Source organism: Chiloscyllium punctatum, chromosome 9 (genome assembly GCF_047496795.1).
Source record: "Chiloscyllium punctatum isolate Juve2018m chromosome 9, sChiPun1.3, whole genome shotgun sequence".
In the NCBI taxonomy this organism is placed as follows: domain Eukaryota; kingdom Metazoa; phylum Chordata; class Chondrichthyes; order Orectolobiformes; family Hemiscylliidae; genus Chiloscyllium; species Chiloscyllium punctatum.
This window is the reverse complement of record NC_092747.1, coordinates 99,740,260-99,760,679: the sequence shown is the minus strand read 5'-3', so window position 1 is coordinate 99,760,679 and position 20,420 is coordinate 99,740,260. Positions and strand designations below refer to the sequence as shown.

The window sequence follows — 20,420 nt, the reverse complement described above, 5'->3', positions numbered from 1 at the left end:
GGTTAGCAAAAAAAGAGGTGACACGAGGAAATCATTTTTCACACAGCAAGTGGTTCACACTTGGAACACACTGCCTGAGAGTGTGGTGAGGCAAGTTAAATTGAGGTATTCAAAAGGAAATATCAGAGACAACTGAAAAGAAAGAATGGGGAGAAGGCAGGAGATTGTAACTTGTCTCATTCATAAAGCCAGCACAGATGGTGCGCCTAATGGCCTCATTTTGTGCTGTTAGAATCACGTGAATCTGTGAGAGAGATTTCAAGTGCCTTCTGAAAGCTGAAACAATTAACAGTTTTCTTTTGCTAAAACCTTAGGTAATTATATTAGTGTCTCTCAATATTATTTAGAAGTACATAGTCATGACTTCCCTTTAAGTTAGCTAATGAAGGATGCATTTTGGCCAATGCTCTATACAACATTTCACACACTCCACAACAACATTTGTTAAAAATTAAACTACTTTAACTGTTGAAGCCACCTTTGGAAAAATATAAATATTGATTCTCAAACTGTAGATGCAAAAGGTATGGAGACAGGTCACAGTGTTAAATAATTCATCTGACAGAACGTGACAATTTTGTATCCTGTGGAACAGCAATGTTTCCTCTAAGCTGTGCAGCTGTACAATAAGGAGAAAGTGAGGACTGCAGATGCTGGAGATCAGAGCTGAAAATGTGTTGCTGGAAAAGCGCAGCAGGTCAGGCAGCATCAAAGGAACAGGAGAATCGACGTTTCGGGCATAAGCCCTTCTTCAGGAATGAGGAAAGTGTGTCCAGTAGGCTTAGATAAAAGGTAAGGAGGGACTTGGGGGAGGGGCATTGGAAATGCGATAGGTGGAAGGAGGTCAAGGTGAGGGTGATAGGTTAGAGTGGGGTGGGGGCTGAGAGGTCAGGAAGAAGATTGCAGGTTAGGAAGGCGGTGCTGAGTTTGAGGGATTTGACTGAGACAAGGTGGGGGGGAGGGGAAATGAGGAAACTGGAGAAACCTGGGTTCATCCCTTGTGGTTGCAGGGTTCCTAGGCGGAAGATGAGGCGCTCTTCCTCCAACCGTCGTGTTGCTATGGTCTGGCGATGGAGGAGTCCAAGGACCTGCACGTCCTTGGTGGAGTGGGAGGGGGAGTTGAAGTGTTGAGCTATGGGGTGGTTGGGTTGGTTGATCCGGGTGTCCCAGAGGTGTTCTCTGAAATGTTCTGCAAGTAGGCGGCCTGTCTCCCCAATATAGAGGAGGCCACATCGGGTGCAGCGGATGCAATAAATGATGTGTGTGGAGGTGCAGGTGAATTTGTGGCAGATCTGGAAGTATCCCTTGGGGCCTTGGAGGGAAGTAAGGGGGGAGGTTTGGGCGGCACGGTGGCACAGTGGTTAGCACTGCTGCCTCACAGCGCCAGAGACCCGGGTTCAATTCCCAACTCAGGCGACTGACTGTGTGGAGTTTCCACATTCTCCCCGTGTCTGCGTGGGTTTCCTCCGGGGCTCCGGTTTCCTCCCACAGTCCAAAGATGTGCAGGTCAGGTGAATTGGCCATACTAAATTGCCCGTAGTGTTAGGTAAGGGGTAGATGTAGATGTAGGGGTATGGGTGGGTTGCGCTTCGGCGGGGCGGTGTGGACTTGTTGGGCCGAAGGGCTTGTTTCCACACTGTAAGTAATCTAATCTAATCTAATATACCTTTTATCTAAGCCTACTGGACACACTTTCCTCATTCCTGAAGAAGGGCTTATGCCCGAAACGTCGATTCTCCTGTTCCTTTGATGCTGCCTGACCTGCTGCGCTTTTCCAGCAACACATTTTCAGCAGCTGTACAATAAACCAACAGTGCCTGTTTTGGACCTTTAAAGTCACCATGAATGCACTGACACGCAGCAAGAACTGAAGGGGGTCACGCACTGCCAATAACCAGAGAGAATGTTGCAGGGAGTGGACTTTCTGTATGTAAACTAATCCATGGTATTTTTGCATGCGACCTGAGTGAGTGCAATGGTTATCGGCAAAACGCAGTTTTCAACACATTATTGACTGCATTGTAATTCGAAAGGAGTCTGCTTAATAGAAGTTGAACAGCGAGAACAATACCTGCAAAGACATCATGTCAGGCCTATACTGCTTCCGGAAACCTAGATCATACATCAGGAACTTGAGCATTTCGAAGGCCTGCTCCTCACTCGTGTGCAGAAGGAGGACCCCAGCGACAAAGCTGATGCCCTGGCAGTAGCCCACTTCCTTGTCCAGCAATGAGTAGGCCTTAAGGAGATTAAACAGTGAGAGCTGCCCGGCTCCTAACTGTGCCGAGAAATATGCATGGGTAGGAAATGTTCGTCCTGTCAAAAAAATGAGAAGAAAGCCGTTTTATTTTTGCTTTGCTGCCTGAGTTTATTCAACATCTTATTTTTCTAGTATTGGAAAAGCAATGAATTGTGTATAATTCTCTCCCAGTAAGTTAATGAGATTCTCCGACCAGATGAACGACATATCAATTACCAGTAGAAGGTGGCCTTTTTAGCCTTGCCATCCAAGACAGAGATTAATCCATTCAGGCCCAGACCTTCTGAAAAGAAGGTGGGTGTTGCTGCAACATTCCTGGACAGACATGCTACAAATCTACTTGGATACCTTGATGCACAGACTGCCCAGGAACTTAAAACTTCCAATGGGACACCACCTTGAATATAGAAACCTCTCAGAAAAACCTACAATTCTGAGTTAGACAGAGACATCAATAGGTAATAATTTATTAATCTGATTAGTTACCCAGAAAAGGTTGGCTGGATTAAAACCTGCTCAAACTCCTGGGTAACTATGAAACTGATACCCCCCACACGACTTCATCACTGAGACCCATACTCTTTCCTGGCCCCACCTGGCCACACACCCTCACCAGTTCTGATCCTCTCCAAAAACAACCTCACCAATCCAACACCTCCATGGCCTGGCCTGACCTGACAACGCAAATCCCCAATTCAGCAAACCCCAACATGCCCATGACCCAAAACCTGAGACTGGTATCCTTACAATGACCCCCGAACACACCTATCCTCCATTACCCATCAAACTTTCACCCTCATGCCTTACTCACTTATTCACAAATTGCCAAGCTGCCCTCCCCAACACCATCCTGCCCCTCCTCTACACCACCCTGCCCCTCCTCCATATCTTGTCCCGTCCCCATACCACCTGCCACCCTGCCCCTCCCCCACATCTCTGGCCACCCTGTCCCACCCTCTCACTATCTGCTCCTCCCCACACCACCTGAATCAGCAGAATCCCTATACATAGGAACCTCAATTATCCGAACGAGATGGGCGGGCACTATTTTGTTCAGGTAATTGATTATTCGGTTAATTGATTCAATGTTTCTCCTCTGGGGCTCGGAGTTTTCTGAAGTTTTATGTTGCCTTGCTCTGCCTGCCTTGCTCCCTCTCTCTACCTCAGGTTTGTTTCTGAGCAGACACACACTTGTGTGTAAGGGACTTGCAGCATTGCTGAAACCACTCCCCCCAATCAGTTCAATGGGATTGACACAGCGAGCACTTGCTACGTCTACCTCTGTTCAGGAGACTAGGCAGCAGCACACTGCCCACAAGCCTCTGCACCCCATCCGCCACTCAACCCCGTCCAACACTACCCCTGTCAGCCCCACCTACTGTCCACTCCCCCAGCCGTCCGCACCCCCATGAGCTCCCCTCACCCATCGTGCCCTCTGTCCGACCCGGTTGCTTTTAAATCTAATATCAAGCCACAGATGTCAATGTTATGCTTGATGACACATAGCGTGGTCAAACAGACAGTTTTTAAGGAGTTTTGCAAAGGTGAAAAGTGAGGCTGAGGTGCAGAAGTTTAGGAAAGGAACTCAAGAGTTTAGAACACAGCCAAATGAAAGTAATGATGAAGTAATTAAAATTAAAGACACTCAAGAGGCTAGGACTTTGAGAAATTGCAGGGCAGCGAATTCCAAAGATGTGCTGGCTAGGAGGATTGGCCATGCTAAATTGTCCTTACTATCCAGGCGTGTGTAGGTTAGGTGTGTGAGCCATGGAAATGCAAGGTTACAGGGAAAGAGTAGTGGGATGGGTCTGGACGGGATGCTCTTCAGAGGGTTGGTGTGGACTTGTTGGGCCGAATGGCCTGTTTCCACATTGCAGGATTCTATGGTGGTGGTTACACAGATAGTGAGGGGCGAATCCATAGAAGTATTTGAAAACAAGATTGAAAATTGTTGCCAGACTGAGAACCACTGAAGATCACTTTCCATCTACATTTAATGGACTTTGATTATTCATCTTTGATGGATTCTGGATTAGACACAGTGGCTTCACCTTTGTCAACTGTGCAACTGAGTGGTCCCCACTAAAAATACATTCTGCCAGTAGTCTGTACCTGTGCTCATCAGAGTGAATGAGCTCTCTGTTCTACTTCTCATTATGAAGTATATTTGTGCCAGCATGCTCTTTCAGGGTAGGGATCTACAGGATGTTGGTTCTTGGACCTACAGTATTTGGTCTGGTGTGGTGGAGAAAAGCACTTGATAATCTAATGGGAACAGGCTTTTGTCATAGAGTCTAACAGTATACAAACAGGCCCTTCAGCCCACCACGTCTATTCCAATCAACAACTACCAAACTGTACTAATCCCATTTACCAGCACTTGGTCCTAACCTCTTGTGCCTTGGCAGAAGCTTCTTAAATGTGAGTGTACCTTCCCCCATCACACTGTCGAGGCAGCACATTCCATATTTCTACCACCCCCCGGGTGAAAATTCTTTTCTCAAATCTCCTCTAAACCACTCAGTCCTCACCTGAAACCTATGCCCCTTGGTCTTAGACACATCTGCCATGGGGGACAAAACTCTCATGATCTCTCCTGGCTTTGCCTCTCATAACTTTGTATGTCTCAATCAGATTACCCCTCCCACTCAGCCTCTGCTTAAGCAAGAAAACCAAACCCTGCCCATCCAGTCTCTCCTCATAACTGAGACTTCACTGTGGGCAACATCTTGGTAAATCTCTCTGCACCCTCTCCAGTGCAATCACCTCCTTCCAACAGACTGTCAAACTGAACTGCACACAATATTCTATTTATGGTCTAATCAACATTTTATAAAGTTGTAACAAGACTTCTTGCAGATGTACTATGCCCTGGGTAATGAAGACAACATCCATATGCCTTCTTCTCCACCCTGTCCACCTGTGCTGACACCTTCAGGGATCTAAGGACTTGTATACCAAGGTCCCTTTGTTCCTCAGTACTCCCTAGGGACCTGCCATTCATTGTCTGAAACAAGATGTATTTTCTTGTTTGAGAGCAACAATGTACAAGTTCCATTAATATAAGATACTGTTACAAAGACAATGAGAATGACACAGATAACAAGTCTCATTCCTTTGAGATCCTAAACCATTTCTTCACCAAATCCACATGATATTATACTGGGTGTGATGCATAAGGCACTCTTCAGCATTAACCCTGTCAGACCTTGACATCCTTACACAATAAAATATTCAGAACAGAATAGAGGTCTCTAAAATAGGAAGGTGTTAGACCATGGAGTGATTTGAAGTCCAAGGTGAGTATTTTAATATGATAATTGATAGGGAACAGTTTGGGTGTATTCAGCAGTAAGAAGAGGCAGAAGCGACGAAGAGAACACAAAGGATTGACTAGAAAAACTAGATGAGACAACAAAGAGCCACAAGGTTAAAACAGAACACATGAGCTTAAACTGAATATTTTTTTTAAAAAACTAACTAAAGCACAGCAATCAGAAAAAGAAATTGGAAAAAGAAATGGGATGCAAAAAATAGTGTGAAATAATTATACTGGCAAAGAAAGATATATGCGTTGATGCAAAGGCATGCAAGGTGAAAACAAGAGAGAAAGGAGAAAATTAAATGACACAATTGACACTGCAGTTAGTTGTCCAAGTGTTACATTCAGATAAAATGTGCAACATCACCATCTACTGGCCACAAAATCCTAATTCTGGATTAGTGGTGCTGGAAGAGCAATGCAGTTCAGGCAGCATCCGAGGAGCAGTAAAATCGACGTTTCGGGCAAAAGCCCTTCATCAGGAATAAAGGCAGTGAGCCTGAAGCGTGGAGAGATAAGCTAGAGGAGGGTGGGGGTGGGGAGAAAGTAGCATAGAGTACAATAGGTGAGTGGGGGAGGGGATGAAGGTGATAGGTCAGGGGCGGAGGGAGGATGGAGTGGATAGGTGGAAAAGAAGATAGGCAGGTCGGACAAGTCATGGGGACAGTGCTGAGCTGAAAGTTTGGAACTAGGGTAAGGTGGGGGAAGGGGAAATGAGGAAACTGTTGAAGTCCACATTGATGCCCTGGGGTTGAAGTGTTCCAAGGTGGAAGATGAGGCGTTCTTCCTCCAGGCGTCGGGTGGTGAGGGAGCGGCGGTGAAGGAGGCCCAGGACCTCCATGTCCTCGGCAGAGTGAGAGGGGGAGTTGAAATGTTGGGCCACAGGGCGGTGTGGTAGATTGGTGCGGGTGTCCCGGAGATGTTCCCTAAAGCACTCTGCTAGGAGGCGCCCAATCTCCCCAATGTAGAGGAGACCGCATCGGGAGCAACGGATACAATAAATGTTATTAGTGGATGTGCAGGTAAAACTTTGATAGATATGGCCCCCACCCCCGACCTATCACCTTCTTCCCCTCCCCCACTCATTGTATTCTATGCGACTTTCTCCCCATCCCCACCTTCCTCTAGCTTATCTCTCCACCCTTCAGGCTCTCTGCCTTTATTCCTGATGAAGGGCTTTTGCCCGAAACATCGATTTTACTGCTCCTCGGATGCTGCCTGAACTGCTGTGCTCTTCCAGCACCACTAACCCAGAATCTGGTTTCCAGCATCTGAAGTCATTGTTTTTACCACAAAATCCTAATGCAGAGAGAAAAAAAATTGCTTTGCCCCAAATTACTCTTCTTTTGCTACTCGTCCTAGTTTGCTTAAAGAGCTGGGTAAACAAATCATTACATTTATTCTTTACATCACTACATTTTTATTCTCCTTTCAAACGCTTCTTAAAATTGACTTCTTTTACTAAGCTCTTGATCATCACTTCTATAATCTCCCTATTTGTCTAATGTTAAATTGCCGTGAGGTATTTAATTACTTTAAAGGCACTGCATAAATGTAACATATTCTTATTCCATTCTAAGTGGCATACAGTGAAACTAAAAATCGACCACATCAGTAAGGCATGGACTGTTACCAAGGTCAACCAGGATGGCGTGTTGCTGAGTAGTCAGCTGTTTCAAAAGTTCTTTGTATGAAATGTCTGCCGGTTGCTGTTTCTCCGGTAACCGGTGTCTCAAGCGGTACTGTTCGGCTAAGAATTGCCAGATCTCTCCTCTCCGAGCCTTTGGTACACCTGTCACATAAAAGTAGATCATTGCATAAACTATCCTTTCAACTCCACACAGCCATTTTATTCAATGGCTAACAACCAACAATAAACAATTTAAGAATTGCTGGTGAAACTCAGCAGGTCTGGCATTATCAGGAGGAGAGAAAGCAGAGTTAATACTTCAAGTCCAGTGACCCTACTTCAAAACTGATGACATCTGGGTGAAAGTGTTTTTTGTTCACAGTGGTATAAGAGAAGGAGTGGCATGGGGGGCTAGGGAGTAAGCTGATAGGTGGAGATGGAGTACAGAGAGTGAGCTACAAAGGAATGGTTAATAGTGAGGCAGGGAAGAAGATGAGCTGGATAGGTGATAAGAGGGACTATGAATGGGTGAAAATGGGTCAAGTGTGCTGAAAGCAGCCCATGTCATGAATCTGGGGTTTTGGGGGTGAACAGTACACATGGAAGGAGGTTTTCAGACTCTAAAATTATTGAACTTGATATTAAGTCCTGAAGGCAGCACGGCCCCCAAGCAAACATTGAGGTGCTGCTCTTCCGGCTTGTAATAAACCCGATTGGAACAATGCAGCAATCCCGAGATTGAAATATTGCCGTGGAAAAATGGTGGAGTGTTGAAATGGCAGGCAAAAGGAAGTTCGGGGTCATTTATTTGGACAGAACATAAGTGTTCGGCAAAGTGGTCATCCACCCTGCATTTGCCTCCCCAGTGTAAAGGAGACCACATTGTGAGCAGCAAATACCACAGACTAGTCTGAGTGAAGTGCAGGTAAATCAGTGTGTCTGGAGCCTTGCACACTGAGAAGGGAGTGGGTTAAAAGGCAAGTGTTGCATCTTCTGCAATGGCACAGGGAGGTGCCGTGGGGAAATACTGGGAATTGGAGGAAGAGTGCACCAGGATGTCCCGGGTGGACATTTCTGATGCATCACCTGCAGTAGGTAGCATCATCAGAACAGGTTCAACAGAGACAGAGAAACTGTGGGAGAATGAAATAGAGTTTTTACAGGAAGCAGGGTGTGAGGATGTATAGTCAAGGTAACTGTGGGACTCTGGATTTGTAGTAAATATTGGTGGCCAGCCTATCCCCAAAAGTGCAAATAGACATGTTGGGGAAGGTAAGGGAGGAGTCAGAGATGGATCAGGTGAAGGTGAGAGCAGGGTGGAAATTGAAAACGAATTTGATGAACTTTTCCAATTCTAGATGAGAGAGAAGCAGCTCCAATGTTGTCATCAATATACCGGAGAAAGAGTTGTGGTGGGGACTGGAGTTGGGCTGGAACAAGGAACATTCCACGTACCTCACAAAGAGACAGGCATAACTGGGGCCCATGCGAGTATGCAGGGTCACACTTTTGACCTGGACGGTGTGGTGGATGTGGTAGGGGGTGGTGGCGATGTTGGGGGTTGGGGGGGTAGGGGTGGGGGGATGGGCAGAGATCCCCCAATGAGATGAGGTTAGTGACAGTCCATGGACACAAAAGCCTGATGTGCCATGGTGGGGTCATGGTCCAAGGGAGCTAGGCTGGAGCTCAGCCATCACAATGTAGAGGTCAGTGCAGCAGACAACAACAGCACCAGCCTGATGGCAGGCTAGAATACAAAGTCAGGATTGGATCAGACAGCACAGAGTGCAGTCAGTTCGGTGGGAGATTAATTCTAATGGGTGAGGGCAGCAGAGAAATTAAAGTGACCAATGTCACATAGAGGTAGATGGTTCTCAATGCGTTGAATGTCTCCAGTAATTTCTGTTTTTGTTTCCAATTTCCAGCATCGCAGTTATGAGTTTTGCAATAATAAACAATATCTCTTTTCCATTCTGAAAGAGTTTATTAAAAGAGATAATTTTGCATTTTTGTAGTGCCTTTCACGACTACTGCACATGCCAAAGTGCTTTCCAGCCAATGGAGCTGAGAATGTAAGAAATACAGCTACCAATTTGCACACGTGTGTTTCCACAAACAAAAATTTGATCATGCCTTGCCTATCTTTTGTTTATTTTAACAATAAATATTAATAAAACACCAGGAATAATTCCTTTACTCTTTTCTTGAAATAGTATCATGGGATCTTTGATATTCACCTGAGAGGGCTGATGGCTTTTGGTTGAATATTGCATCTGAAAAATGGCTCATCTGACAGAACTGTACTCCCTCTATGTAGAGCAGCAGCAAAGCTTTTTAGATTTAAGTCCTGGAGGGGGACTGGAACGTATGAGCTTCTAACTCAGAGACATGAGTGCCATCATCTGAGTTGCAGCTAACACAGAAAGATGATGTGTCAACACAGAGAGAGATGAAGTAGGGTGAAAGATAAATACTAACATGAAACAGTTTGGCTAAATATTTTTCTGTTCTAGCAACCATGTTTTTGAGGCAATAGTACATTCTAAGCAATTAATTTTGGCATTTTGGATTGCATTTAAAATAGGAAAAATTCCAGGTCTTCAAATTTCGATTTAAATGGCTATAAACGGTATGGTCAATGTCAATTTATGTTTGCTTTTTTTTTAATTAATCATTTTCTACGAATTTCCCCCTTACAATTCATAAACATCTCAGGGAAGTCTCCAAAATAGGATAAGTCTGGTGCTGTGGGAAACAAAGTTAATAATCAAGCACTGACCTTGACTAAGAGCAGCATGGACTTTCTCCATGTCAACTTTCACCTTTGCCCTTCCTGGAGTGGTTAGCATTTTATCCCAAACCGTAGAAACCTCTTTTTGGCAAAGCACAAACTCTTCATAATCTAGTTTTACTTTCCTGGTCTGAAGCTCATCTCTGCTCGCTGTAAATATAGATTTTTAAAAAATCACCAGTTAATAACTCTATGACCACATATCAGAACAACATTCAGAAACAGCTGGGAAGGGAGAGGCAATTTCATCTCGATTCCTTCAGGATGATTATTTTTGCATCTTTAAGAACAGAACGTGTGATCTATAGGACTGCATTAAGCAAGAGTTGGAACATTAACATCCGAAGACAGATTGAGATAGAAGAATTCAGCCAGTGGCATGTCAGACCTCATGCTACATGGCAAAAAGTCACCACTTGTAGTATTCACACTTATTAACATTAAACTTTTTTAATTATGTCAATTTCGTCCCATAAAATAGTGCACATTTCACTAGACACTAAAATGAACATTCAATAAAAAGTGTTGACGAAATCCCAGTATTATTTCTTCCACAATGAAGGATATGTCTCTAACTTCCTGGCAATCATCAATATGGGGTGTGCCTACGTATTTAACGTTCTGACTAAGCTAGCCTCAACACGTAACAATGATGCACACAAGTAAAGTGATACTAATGTGACATGAATTACTTGCAAATAAAATTTAAATTTGAAAACATCCGTGCCTCTCAATAAATGCTCTCAAAAGGTCTTAAGTTTATGGCAATCGAGTTGGACAGGAATATTAGTGCATTGATAGAGAGTCTCCCAGTTTGATCAGGAAGCACTTTCTAGTGCAGTCTTGGCTGAGGCTTTGACAGCTGAAAGCAGCAAGGTTTTCACTGTCATGTGATAACATGTTTCCTCACATACCACAGTCACTTTGAATTGACTTGTGGGCAATGAAGCAATGCAAGGGAGCGGAGGTGGCACACACTTCCAGTTCTGTTGTCAGGAACAGCTCACCAGTGACAAAATATTGCCCTTTGTCTGGGAACATGTGTCTCAAATAGAACGCTGATTTTGCACCTACCCTGTCAAATATTCCATAGAAATTTTAACTGAGGTTATATCAGGTGGGTATAAAACCAACAGTGAATCCACTCCAATCAGGATCCTAAGTGATAGATGAATTAAAATTGCTTCCCATTGGGTGGTCTTTAAAATTAATGGACGGAACCATTGAATGGACATGGCAGTGAATCTGCACAGTTACTACCTTTGCTGCTGAGCACATGTATCTCTGGGCATCGGAGTGCGCCGAGGAAAAATGAACAAACAGTGAAATTCACGGCTGACCTTAGAGGAACCTATGTGGGAGAGCTCACTGCACAAGAACAGATACATGCATAGTTTTTAGCTGTAATCCTGCTGTAAGTCTACAGTAGTGAGCACAGTGGGTTCTTTCTTGATTATATGTTTTATTGAGATCTGTCTCTTGATTATTTTTTTTAAATATGAACGATAACTATTAAGTTAGCCTGGAGCAGTATTTATTTTTAAGTAATAAGACGGTGCTATTTTCTAGGTCTGGAGATTGTGAAGGAGCAAAGATAGCCTGAGTGGAGTGATGTGCTCCTCCTGTCAGATATGGGAGTTTAGCGAGAGTTTCCATGTCACTGAGGATTATGTCCGCAAGAAGTGTCACATGGATCGGTTCAAACAGTGGTTAGAGGCAATAAACAATTTACAAGAGCTGGGGGGGGGGTGATGGATGGCAGCTATAGGAAGGGAGAAAAGCTGCAGCTACAGTCAGGTGGATGGGTTAACTCCAGGAAAGGTAGGAGGGGTAGGCAGGTATGCAGGAGTCTTCTGTGGCTCTCTCCATCTCAAACAAGTATGCTGTTTTGGAAAATGTAGGGGTGATGGTCTCCCAGGGCAATATTGCACTTACAGCCAAGTTTCTGGTATCGAGACAGGCTCTAATGTAATCAGGGGTATATCGGGTTCCAAGCGATCGATCGTGTTAGGGGACTTTCTAGGAAGAGGCACAAAAAGACGTTTCTGTGGCCAACAGCGAAAAATCAGATTGATGTGTTGCCTCCCTGGTGTCAGGATCAAGGATGTCTCGGAGGGTGCAGTAAGTTCTCAAATGGGAAAGGGACCAGCAAGAGGTCATTGTACACATTGGAGCCAACGACCATAGGAAGGGAAAAGGATGAGATTCTGAAGGGAGAAAATGGAAAGTTAGGCAAGAATTTAAAAAGGAGGTACTTGAGGGCAGTATTATTCCCGCTGCTACGAACTAGTGAGGATAGGAAAAGCGGGACAGAAGAATGCATGACTGAGGAGCTGGTGTATGGGAGAAGGGTTCACATTTCTGGATTATCGGAACATGGGACTGGGATATCATAGCAATTACAAAGACATGGTTCAGGGATGGATAAAACTGGCAGCTTAATATTCCAGGATACAAATGCCACAGGAAGGATAGAAAGGAGGGGGGGGGGGGGGGGGGGGGGGGCAAGAGAGATGGGGGAGTGGCATTTTTGATAAGGGATAACATTACTGCTCTACTTAGGGAGGATATTCCTAGAAATACATACAGGGAGGTTATTTGGGTGGAACTGAGAAACAAGAAAGGGATGATCACCTTATTGGGATTGTATTATAGAGCCCCTAATAGTCAGCTGGAAATTGAGAAACAAATTTGTAAGGGGATCTCAGTTATCTGTAAGAATAATAGGGTGGTTATGGTAGGGGATTTTAACTTTCCAAACACTGACTGGGACTGCCATAGTGTTAAGGGTTTAGATGGAGAGGAATTTAATATGTACAGGAAAATTTTCTGATTCAGTATGTGGACGTATCTATGAGAGAAAGTGCAAAACTTGTCCTACTCTTGGGAAATAAGGCTGAGGCGACTGAGGTATCAGTGGGGAGGACTTTGGGGCCAGCGACCATAATTCTAGTAGTTTTAAAATAGTGATGGAAAAGGATAGACCAGATCTAAAAGTTGAAGCTCTAAATTGGAGGAAGGCCAATTTTGACGGTGTTAGAGAAGAACTTTCAAAAATTGATTGGGGGCAGATGTTTGCAAGTAAAAGGATGGCTGGAAAATGAGATAATGAGGCTCCAAAGACAGTTTATTCTTGTTAGGGTGAAAGGAAAGGCTGGTAGGTGTAGGGAAAGTTGGATGCCTGGAGACATTGAGATTTTGATTAAGAAAAAGAAGGAAGCATATGTCAGGTATAGACAGGAGAAATCACGAGTAAATCCTTAGAAGAGTATAAAGTCAGTAAGAGTATACTTAAGAGGGAAATCAGGAGGGCAAAAAGGGGACATGAGACAGCTGTGACAAATGGGGTTAAGGAGAATCCAAAGAGATTTTATAAATGCAGAGGAACTTCGATTATCCGGCATTTAATTGAATTTCGATTATCAGAACAAGATTGCAAAGTCCTGATGCTTGGCTAACTATATTATCCAGCATTCGATTATCCGGCATTCAGTTAACTGAACGAAAAGCTCCCTGCCTGTGTCCTTTGGGTAATCGAGGGTCCTCTGTACATTAAGGACAAAGGAGTAACTAGGGAGAGAATAGGGCCTCTCAAAGATCAGCAAGGTAACCTTTGTGTGGAGCTACTGGAGATTGGGGAGATACCAAATAAGTATTTTGCATCAGTGTTTATGTGGAGAAGGACAGAGAAGAAATAGAATGTGGGGAAATAGAAGGTATCTGGATGAGTATATGAATAGGAAGGATTTAGAGGGATATGGGTCAAGTGCTGGCAAATGAGACTCGATTAGTTTAGGATATCTGGTCAGCATGGACGAGTTGGACAAAAGGGTCTGTTTCCGTGCTGCACATCTCTATGGCTCTATAATTGGTGAGTCTAGAGGCAGGAATAGCATTTAATAGGACAGAGTGACGGCAGTACCTACTCACCTATCGGAATTAGGTTCTGCATGGAGAAGCTTAATGTTCCCATCAAATGAGAACCTTCATTAAGGGCCACTTAACAGCTCTATCCTTCTGCTGCTGGCATTAATTGTCATGATTGGAATGAGGTCAGCTAGGTGGATCTCATAGAATATGAGTTCCCTGACTGGGGCTGTTAACCTGATCCCATCAGGAAGTGCTGGCTGACAGATATAAATAGAAGTACACCCCCCCCCCCTCACTTTTTCGATCACTTAGGCATTGCCTTCTGATGAGAAAGGCATTGCTTATTATTGGCTACCAGGTGTTTCTTTTCTTCCTAGTGATGGAACGTGGATCAAGTTTTCTGCACTCGATGGTCTTCACTATATCCTATACCTGCAGACACATGACAATGGGTACTGGGAAATAAATAAATACAACTGCTGTTGGGCAGTAATGAGGGGGTTAAAAAAAAAGACAGAAAAGAAAATATATATCTATATAGATAGGAGATTCAGAGAGTCTCCTCATTCTAGGAAAAAGATATATATATAAACAGGCATGAGCATTGCTCGCTCTGAACTTTGCTTGTCACTGGTTCATTGGCCACACAGGGTCTCTTCGGGTGGTGGAAAATTAATAAAATTATTTTCACTTGATGATTTTCACTGTATCTTGTACCTGCATACACAAAAATATGGGTGCTGAGGAATATGAGCTCTGCTGCTGCTGGGCAGTAGTATGGGGTAAATGAAAGCAGGGGCTCTGCTCACTTTAGGAGCGGGCCCTGTGCTAGCTGGGTCGGTGTCATGTACTATGCACGTAGAAATTAGATTCCCCACAGTATGGAAACAGGCCCTTTGGCCCAACAAGTCCACACCGATCCTCCGAAGAGTAACCCACCCAGACCCATTCCCCTACATTTGCCCTTGAATAATGTACCTAACACTACGGACAATTTAGCATGGCCACAGCACCCAGAGGAAACCCTCACCGACAGAGGGAGAACGTGCAAACTCCACGCAGACAGTCATCCAAGGTGGGAATTGAACCCAGGTCCCTAGCACGATGAGGCAGTCTGCTAACCACTGAGCTACCATGCTCAGTAAAGGGTGACAGTAACAGGATGCAGACCTTAATGGAGTTATTTCAGTGGTGATCAGAGAAAAATACACCCCTGAAGAGATTTGCTCACAGCAGTCGTTTTTGAATTGAGATAAATATTTCTGGTTTCATTCCACGAGTTGGGAAACTTGACTCATTCCAATCTGCTGTGGAAGTCTGTGCCCAGTATATGGAAAGATTGAGTTTTTGTTTCTGGCCAAATGACATTGGGGTAGACGAAAACTAACAAATAATTCTCCTGACAGCCTGTGGACCCGAAACCTTTTTTTGATATCAGGAGCCTAACTTTCCTGGAGGCACCAGATAATAAGACTTTTCAAGAGTTGATGGCTGAGAAATATTAAGATACCAAGAGTCCTCTAACTCCGAGACACTATCGATTTTACTAAACAGTCTGAGAACCAGCTGAATCTGTACTATGTGTTGTGCGCTACTTATCACCTCAGTCCAGAAAGGTAAGGCATGTCCTTTGAAGGTGCGCAGTCCCTGATCAAGGAACTGGATATCAGAGAAGGGTTATCCATTGAGAGCCACTGCTCTGTCCTTATATCCAGCTCCGCCCTAGTGCCAGTCTTCCTGTGTGGACCTGGACTCTAGGCCTGTATTTCTCTCACTTTCTCTGCTCTCTCTTTTGCTGGGTGTAGATACAAATATAATATTGTATTCAGGTAGTTAAGCATGTCAGAATGGACAGATGAATTACTTTGCAGTTATCAAATGAACACCAAGTCATTAAAGAAAAGACTTGCATTTATGTAGCACCTTTCATGATGTGACTTCTGAAAGTGCTTTAAGCCAAAGAAGTATTTTTGAACTGTAGTCACTGTTGTAATGTAGGAAATCCAGCAGCCAACGAGCTCAAATCAATTTCCATGAATGGCAATGTCTGGAGAACCTGTTTTTCTGGATAAATGCTGGCTACAAAAAAAGATATAGCCTTGGGGCGGCATGGTGGCTCAGTGGTTAGCACTGCTGCCTCACAGTACCAGGAACTTCGGTTCAATTCCAGCCACGGGTGACTATCTGTGTGGAGTTTGCACATTCTTCCTGTGTCTGCGTGGGTTTCCTCCGGGTGTTTCGGTTTCCTCCCACAGTCTAAAGATGTGCAGTTCAGGTGAACTGGCCATGCTAAATTGCCCAGAGTGTTAGGTGCATTAGTCAGCGGTAAATGTGGGGGAATTGGTCTGGGTGGGTTACTCTTCGGAGGGTAAGTGTGGCCTGTTACCACACTGTACGGAATCGAAATGTATGGGGCCTTGGTTTAGAATTCATCTGAACGACTATTCAAAATGCATTGTTTATAAGACTATTATATGTTTGGACTATCTCTTTAAGGAAGATGGGTGATGAAGGGACTTGCTGTGCATTCTAACAAGCCCTGGTTGCTGTGGTGCATCTGGCCAGAGTGAGGGGATGCAGGGTAATTCATTGGAAAAGAGGTTCTGGAAGTTCATACCTGTAGACAGTGGAAAAAGCATCTGCACTGATAGTGGGTCAATTGAAAGTCTATAAATCTCATAGGGAAGAATTAGAAATATGAGACTTTACAAACAGCTACACTTTAAATGTCTGCTTAAAGCAGATTTTTTAAAGAGAGATTTTGGACGTCCTTGAGAAATTGCTGGGGGTATTCCAGTCTGTGTGCAACACATTGAAGGAATGGCAGCTGAACATCCTGCCTACCAACAAGCCCGACACAGTTTCCAAGGCAACACGAGGTATGGCAATAGGCTTCAAACAGTTTCAGTCACTGTGACCAATTTCAAGAGAGTCCAGATTCCCTCAGCTGTTCATTTAATTATTAATGCCATTTTTAAAATTATAAACCATGTCCTTGTGAAGACAACCATTGAGTACTGTTTACTGAGGATTCATCCCCACGTTACAGCGTCACATCAATACAAGCATTTGCTCAGGGCATCAAAATGCTTTTAAGCTTTTGAGGATTAATTTCAATTCTCCAAGATTGGAGCAAAACCTTGCAAACTTTAACTTGCTGCAATTCTTGAAAATAAACACATTACACAGTGCTGTTACGTCGAAGGGTATGTGAAGGGTTTATCAGAACAGGCTGCTGTTGAAATTTATACCAACATGAAATGTAAGAAATATCCAGATTCTTCACTAAATTAATCACCAACAGTCAATCATTTCAGATTTGATCGAAATGTTTTTACAAAATTATTCTGAGATTTCTGCCATAGTGGACAGGCAATCATTTATTGTCTGCCTTTAACTACCTCTGAGAAGGTGGGGGTGAGATGCCTTCTTGAACTGCTGCAGTGCATGTGGTGTGGGTACATCCACAGTGCTGTTAGGGATGGAGTTCAACAGAAACATTGGAGGAATGGTTTCATAGTTCCAAGTCAAGATGGTTTGTGGCTTGGAAGAACACCTACAGGCAGAGATGCTCCCACGCTGCCTTTGTCTTTCCAGGTTCCGGGATTTGGATGGAGCTGCCAATGTCTTAATTTTTTTTTTGCAGCTGTTTTTTACATGGCCAATGTGCATCTGTGGTGGATGGAGTGAATGTTTAGAGTGAAGGAAGGTTCACCAGTCAAGTGGGTTGCTTTGTTTTGAACAGTGACAAGTTTCTCGATTATCTTTGGAGCTACACCTATCCAGGAAAATGGAGTCAAACTCCTGACCCGTGCCTCCCATGGCACAGATGGTCAATCATTTACATTAGAATTCCCAGGGAACTATTATATGCTCTTGGACTTGATGGAAAAACAAAGTGCTGTACTCCTCAGAACAGATCTGGAGACATCTTTGTGGTAAATTATATCATTTTAATATGCAGCTCATCAAATTAATTCCATTCTGTTATTGGTATAAATCGTGGAGGCAATCTCACCTCACCCCTTGATGTTGGTAGTTAAATATTTGAATACCATCTGAGAGAGCCATCAACATTTCAGAAAGCAGAGTAATTAGGCAGCAAGAAGGCAAACTTCACTGGGGTATGAAATGAGGGAGAGAAAAAAAGACTGCAAGATCAGTTTCCACTGCTTGGGGTGTGGGATAACAAGTTTTGATGACTCTTACACAAATCCTAACATTTAAGTGAGACCTTTTTTTTTGTCAGTTTCTCCATGATATAAATCTCCTCTGCTAGGAAGCAATCAGTGAATGAAAAGAGACAAAGTTTGTTTGGACTCCGATCCTGCCTGAATTAATCACAGTAGCAGGGCTAACTGCCATGTCAAATCTGAGGCAAGGCTTTCACAGGAATGGATCTTTAGCAGTCATCAGGATGCAAGCAGCCAATGGAAGGAGGTCCGACCAACACACATCTAACAGTGCACAATTTCAAGATGGAAGGAGGAGGAGAATTCTGCGTCATCCTGGCTTCACATTCCAGGAAGTCAGTTGTTTTGATGTTAACTTATGGTGGCAGCCTCTGGTGGCTCCTTTAAGTGTTGCACATTCAACTGTGTTAAACACAAAAAAATTTGGCAAAATCGTTTGACTGCGAGCAAAAATGGTAAACGTGTCTCTTACAGCATTAAGCCCACTTCCTTCACAAGTCCAGGACTGAACGTTGGTGTCAGCTGTGAGTGTGAGAGTGTCCTAACTAATCCTAGTGCCAAATAAGCACATGCCCATCATTTGTTGCAGTGACCCCATTAGTACCTATTTCTTTAACAGATGCCTTTTGAGGAACAGTTCTTCCTTTAATCCTCAAAGGCACGATCACGACCTTAACAGGTATCTTTGACAATACACGTTACGCTTTGATGAAAACCAACCTTCCAGCCTTTGGTTTTCCTTCTCCATCCGAAGCAATAGGATCTGCTGACAGATGGCCTTTCTCCACATGATCCGCAGCTCCTCAGAAGAGTGTTTCTTCTTCTCTCCAACGGGGGCATCATCCGCCATCAGCAGGGAGGCCAAGGGATCCTCTTCTACAGCTGGAGTGAGCGGTGAAAGCGGTGGCAGCTCAATGCTTTCAAGGTGATCTGCAGAAACAGAAAGCCCAAGTTTCTTATGCCAACGGTCGAAATAGAAGTAGAATACAGACTCCCTTTTCCACAGTCACCTTTACACAAAAGCACAAGAAAACAAGGCCATTCACCTTGCCTGTTTGATCCCTTCAGCAGCACCAAGTGTGAATTACCCTCCATAATCCCCACCCCAGTTACTTCAATGGTAGACAACTTTGTACAAAATTCCTCCCTGATCCCCAAAAAGATAATCAAGCAGAACTATCGGCCAGATTTTGTAGCTGTCATGGGGATGAAACTATCAGTATTTAACGTCATTACTTTGTGCAACTGACAGCAATGTCCACTGTCTGTGCTTGTGTACTTAAATGTAAAAATCTAGGAGCTTGAATCAGGGACACTCTGCTCCTCCAAGGGGTGTACTGTTGCAAACCTTTGCAGGTGTAATCAACATCACAATTAGGGATTGGATTTGAATTTCAATTATTTCTTCTCATTGACTGAGGTGTAATTAAGTTTGTAATGTAATGTTTGTAAGTCACAATTACTGCTGAATAATGTCTCTGGTCATGAACAATTAATTTTAAATATCCGCAATTTTGTTTCTTTCATTCAATTAAAATAAAATCCGTACAGTCTTAAAAGTATAGAAATTAATCTTCCTTGATGTTTATGTGATTATAGTTTCTACCTTAATCCCAATCTTTAGTCTTAATCCCAATCTTTATTCTGCTCCCTGCAAAATGATTAAAACATGAATGATAATCAGTATGGATACAACATGTCCCTATAGCTAAGAAACATGTTGTAATGGGGAAATCAATCCTACAGACTCTCACGTCTTTATGGAGAGTTTCCTTGAAGGTTAGGAAAGAACCCAGGCCCTTTATACTAAACATGAAATACATGCAACTGTATGAACATGGAATAGGGGGTCAGCTGTTTATCTTCTTCAGTACATTCCACCATTCAACCTGACTGTACATATGTGCTCTTGCCACATATCCCTTAACACTTTAGACTAACAAAAATAAAGACTCTGTTATAACTTTAACTTTTGACCTTGGATCAATTGTTGTTTGTGTAAGAGAGTTCAAAACAGTCAACAGCTTTTGTGTGTAAAAGTGTTTCCTAACATACCACACCGCGCCCCCTCCCCACCACAGCTCTGGGCTCCCCAGTAAGTGGAAATAGATTCTCTCTACTGGTGTCCTAATATCAGGAAAACCTTGATCAAATCGCACAAATGCCATAAAATTGCACCTGGTAGCTCCACCATTGGATTCCAGGCCTGATTCTATAAATCTATGCTGCATTTTTACGGCTAATCTATCTTTCCAAAACATGGTGTTGAACACTGCTGGGTATTATTCTAGATGTGACTGAAGCATGACTTCCAACCCTTGTACTTTATTCCTCTCAAGATAATGATCACCTCT

General features: G+C 43.6%; 1 protein-coding gene across 3 annotated transcripts in view; it reads right to left on the bottom strand.

Annotated features, from left to right (window-relative positions):
• The window catches only part of tbc1d4 (TBC1 domain family, member 4), a 283,205-nt gene that overhangs the window by 27,784 nt on the left and 235,001 nt on the right, over positions 1-20,420 (bottom strand). For all 3 annotated transcript variants that reach the window (XM_072577967.1, XM_072577968.1, XM_072577969.1), the window contains 4 exons: positions 18,787-18,996; positions 9,992-10,153; positions 7,216-7,374; positions 2,072-2,316 (listed from right to left, as the gene is read on the bottom strand). In XM_072577967.1, the coding sequence (XP_072434068.1) occupies positions 2,072-2,316; positions 7,216-7,374; positions 9,992-10,153; positions 18,787-18,996 (776 nt within the window). The remainder of the gene's footprint in view (positions 1-2,071; positions 2,317-7,215; positions 7,375-9,991; positions 10,154-18,786; positions 18,997-20,420) is intronic.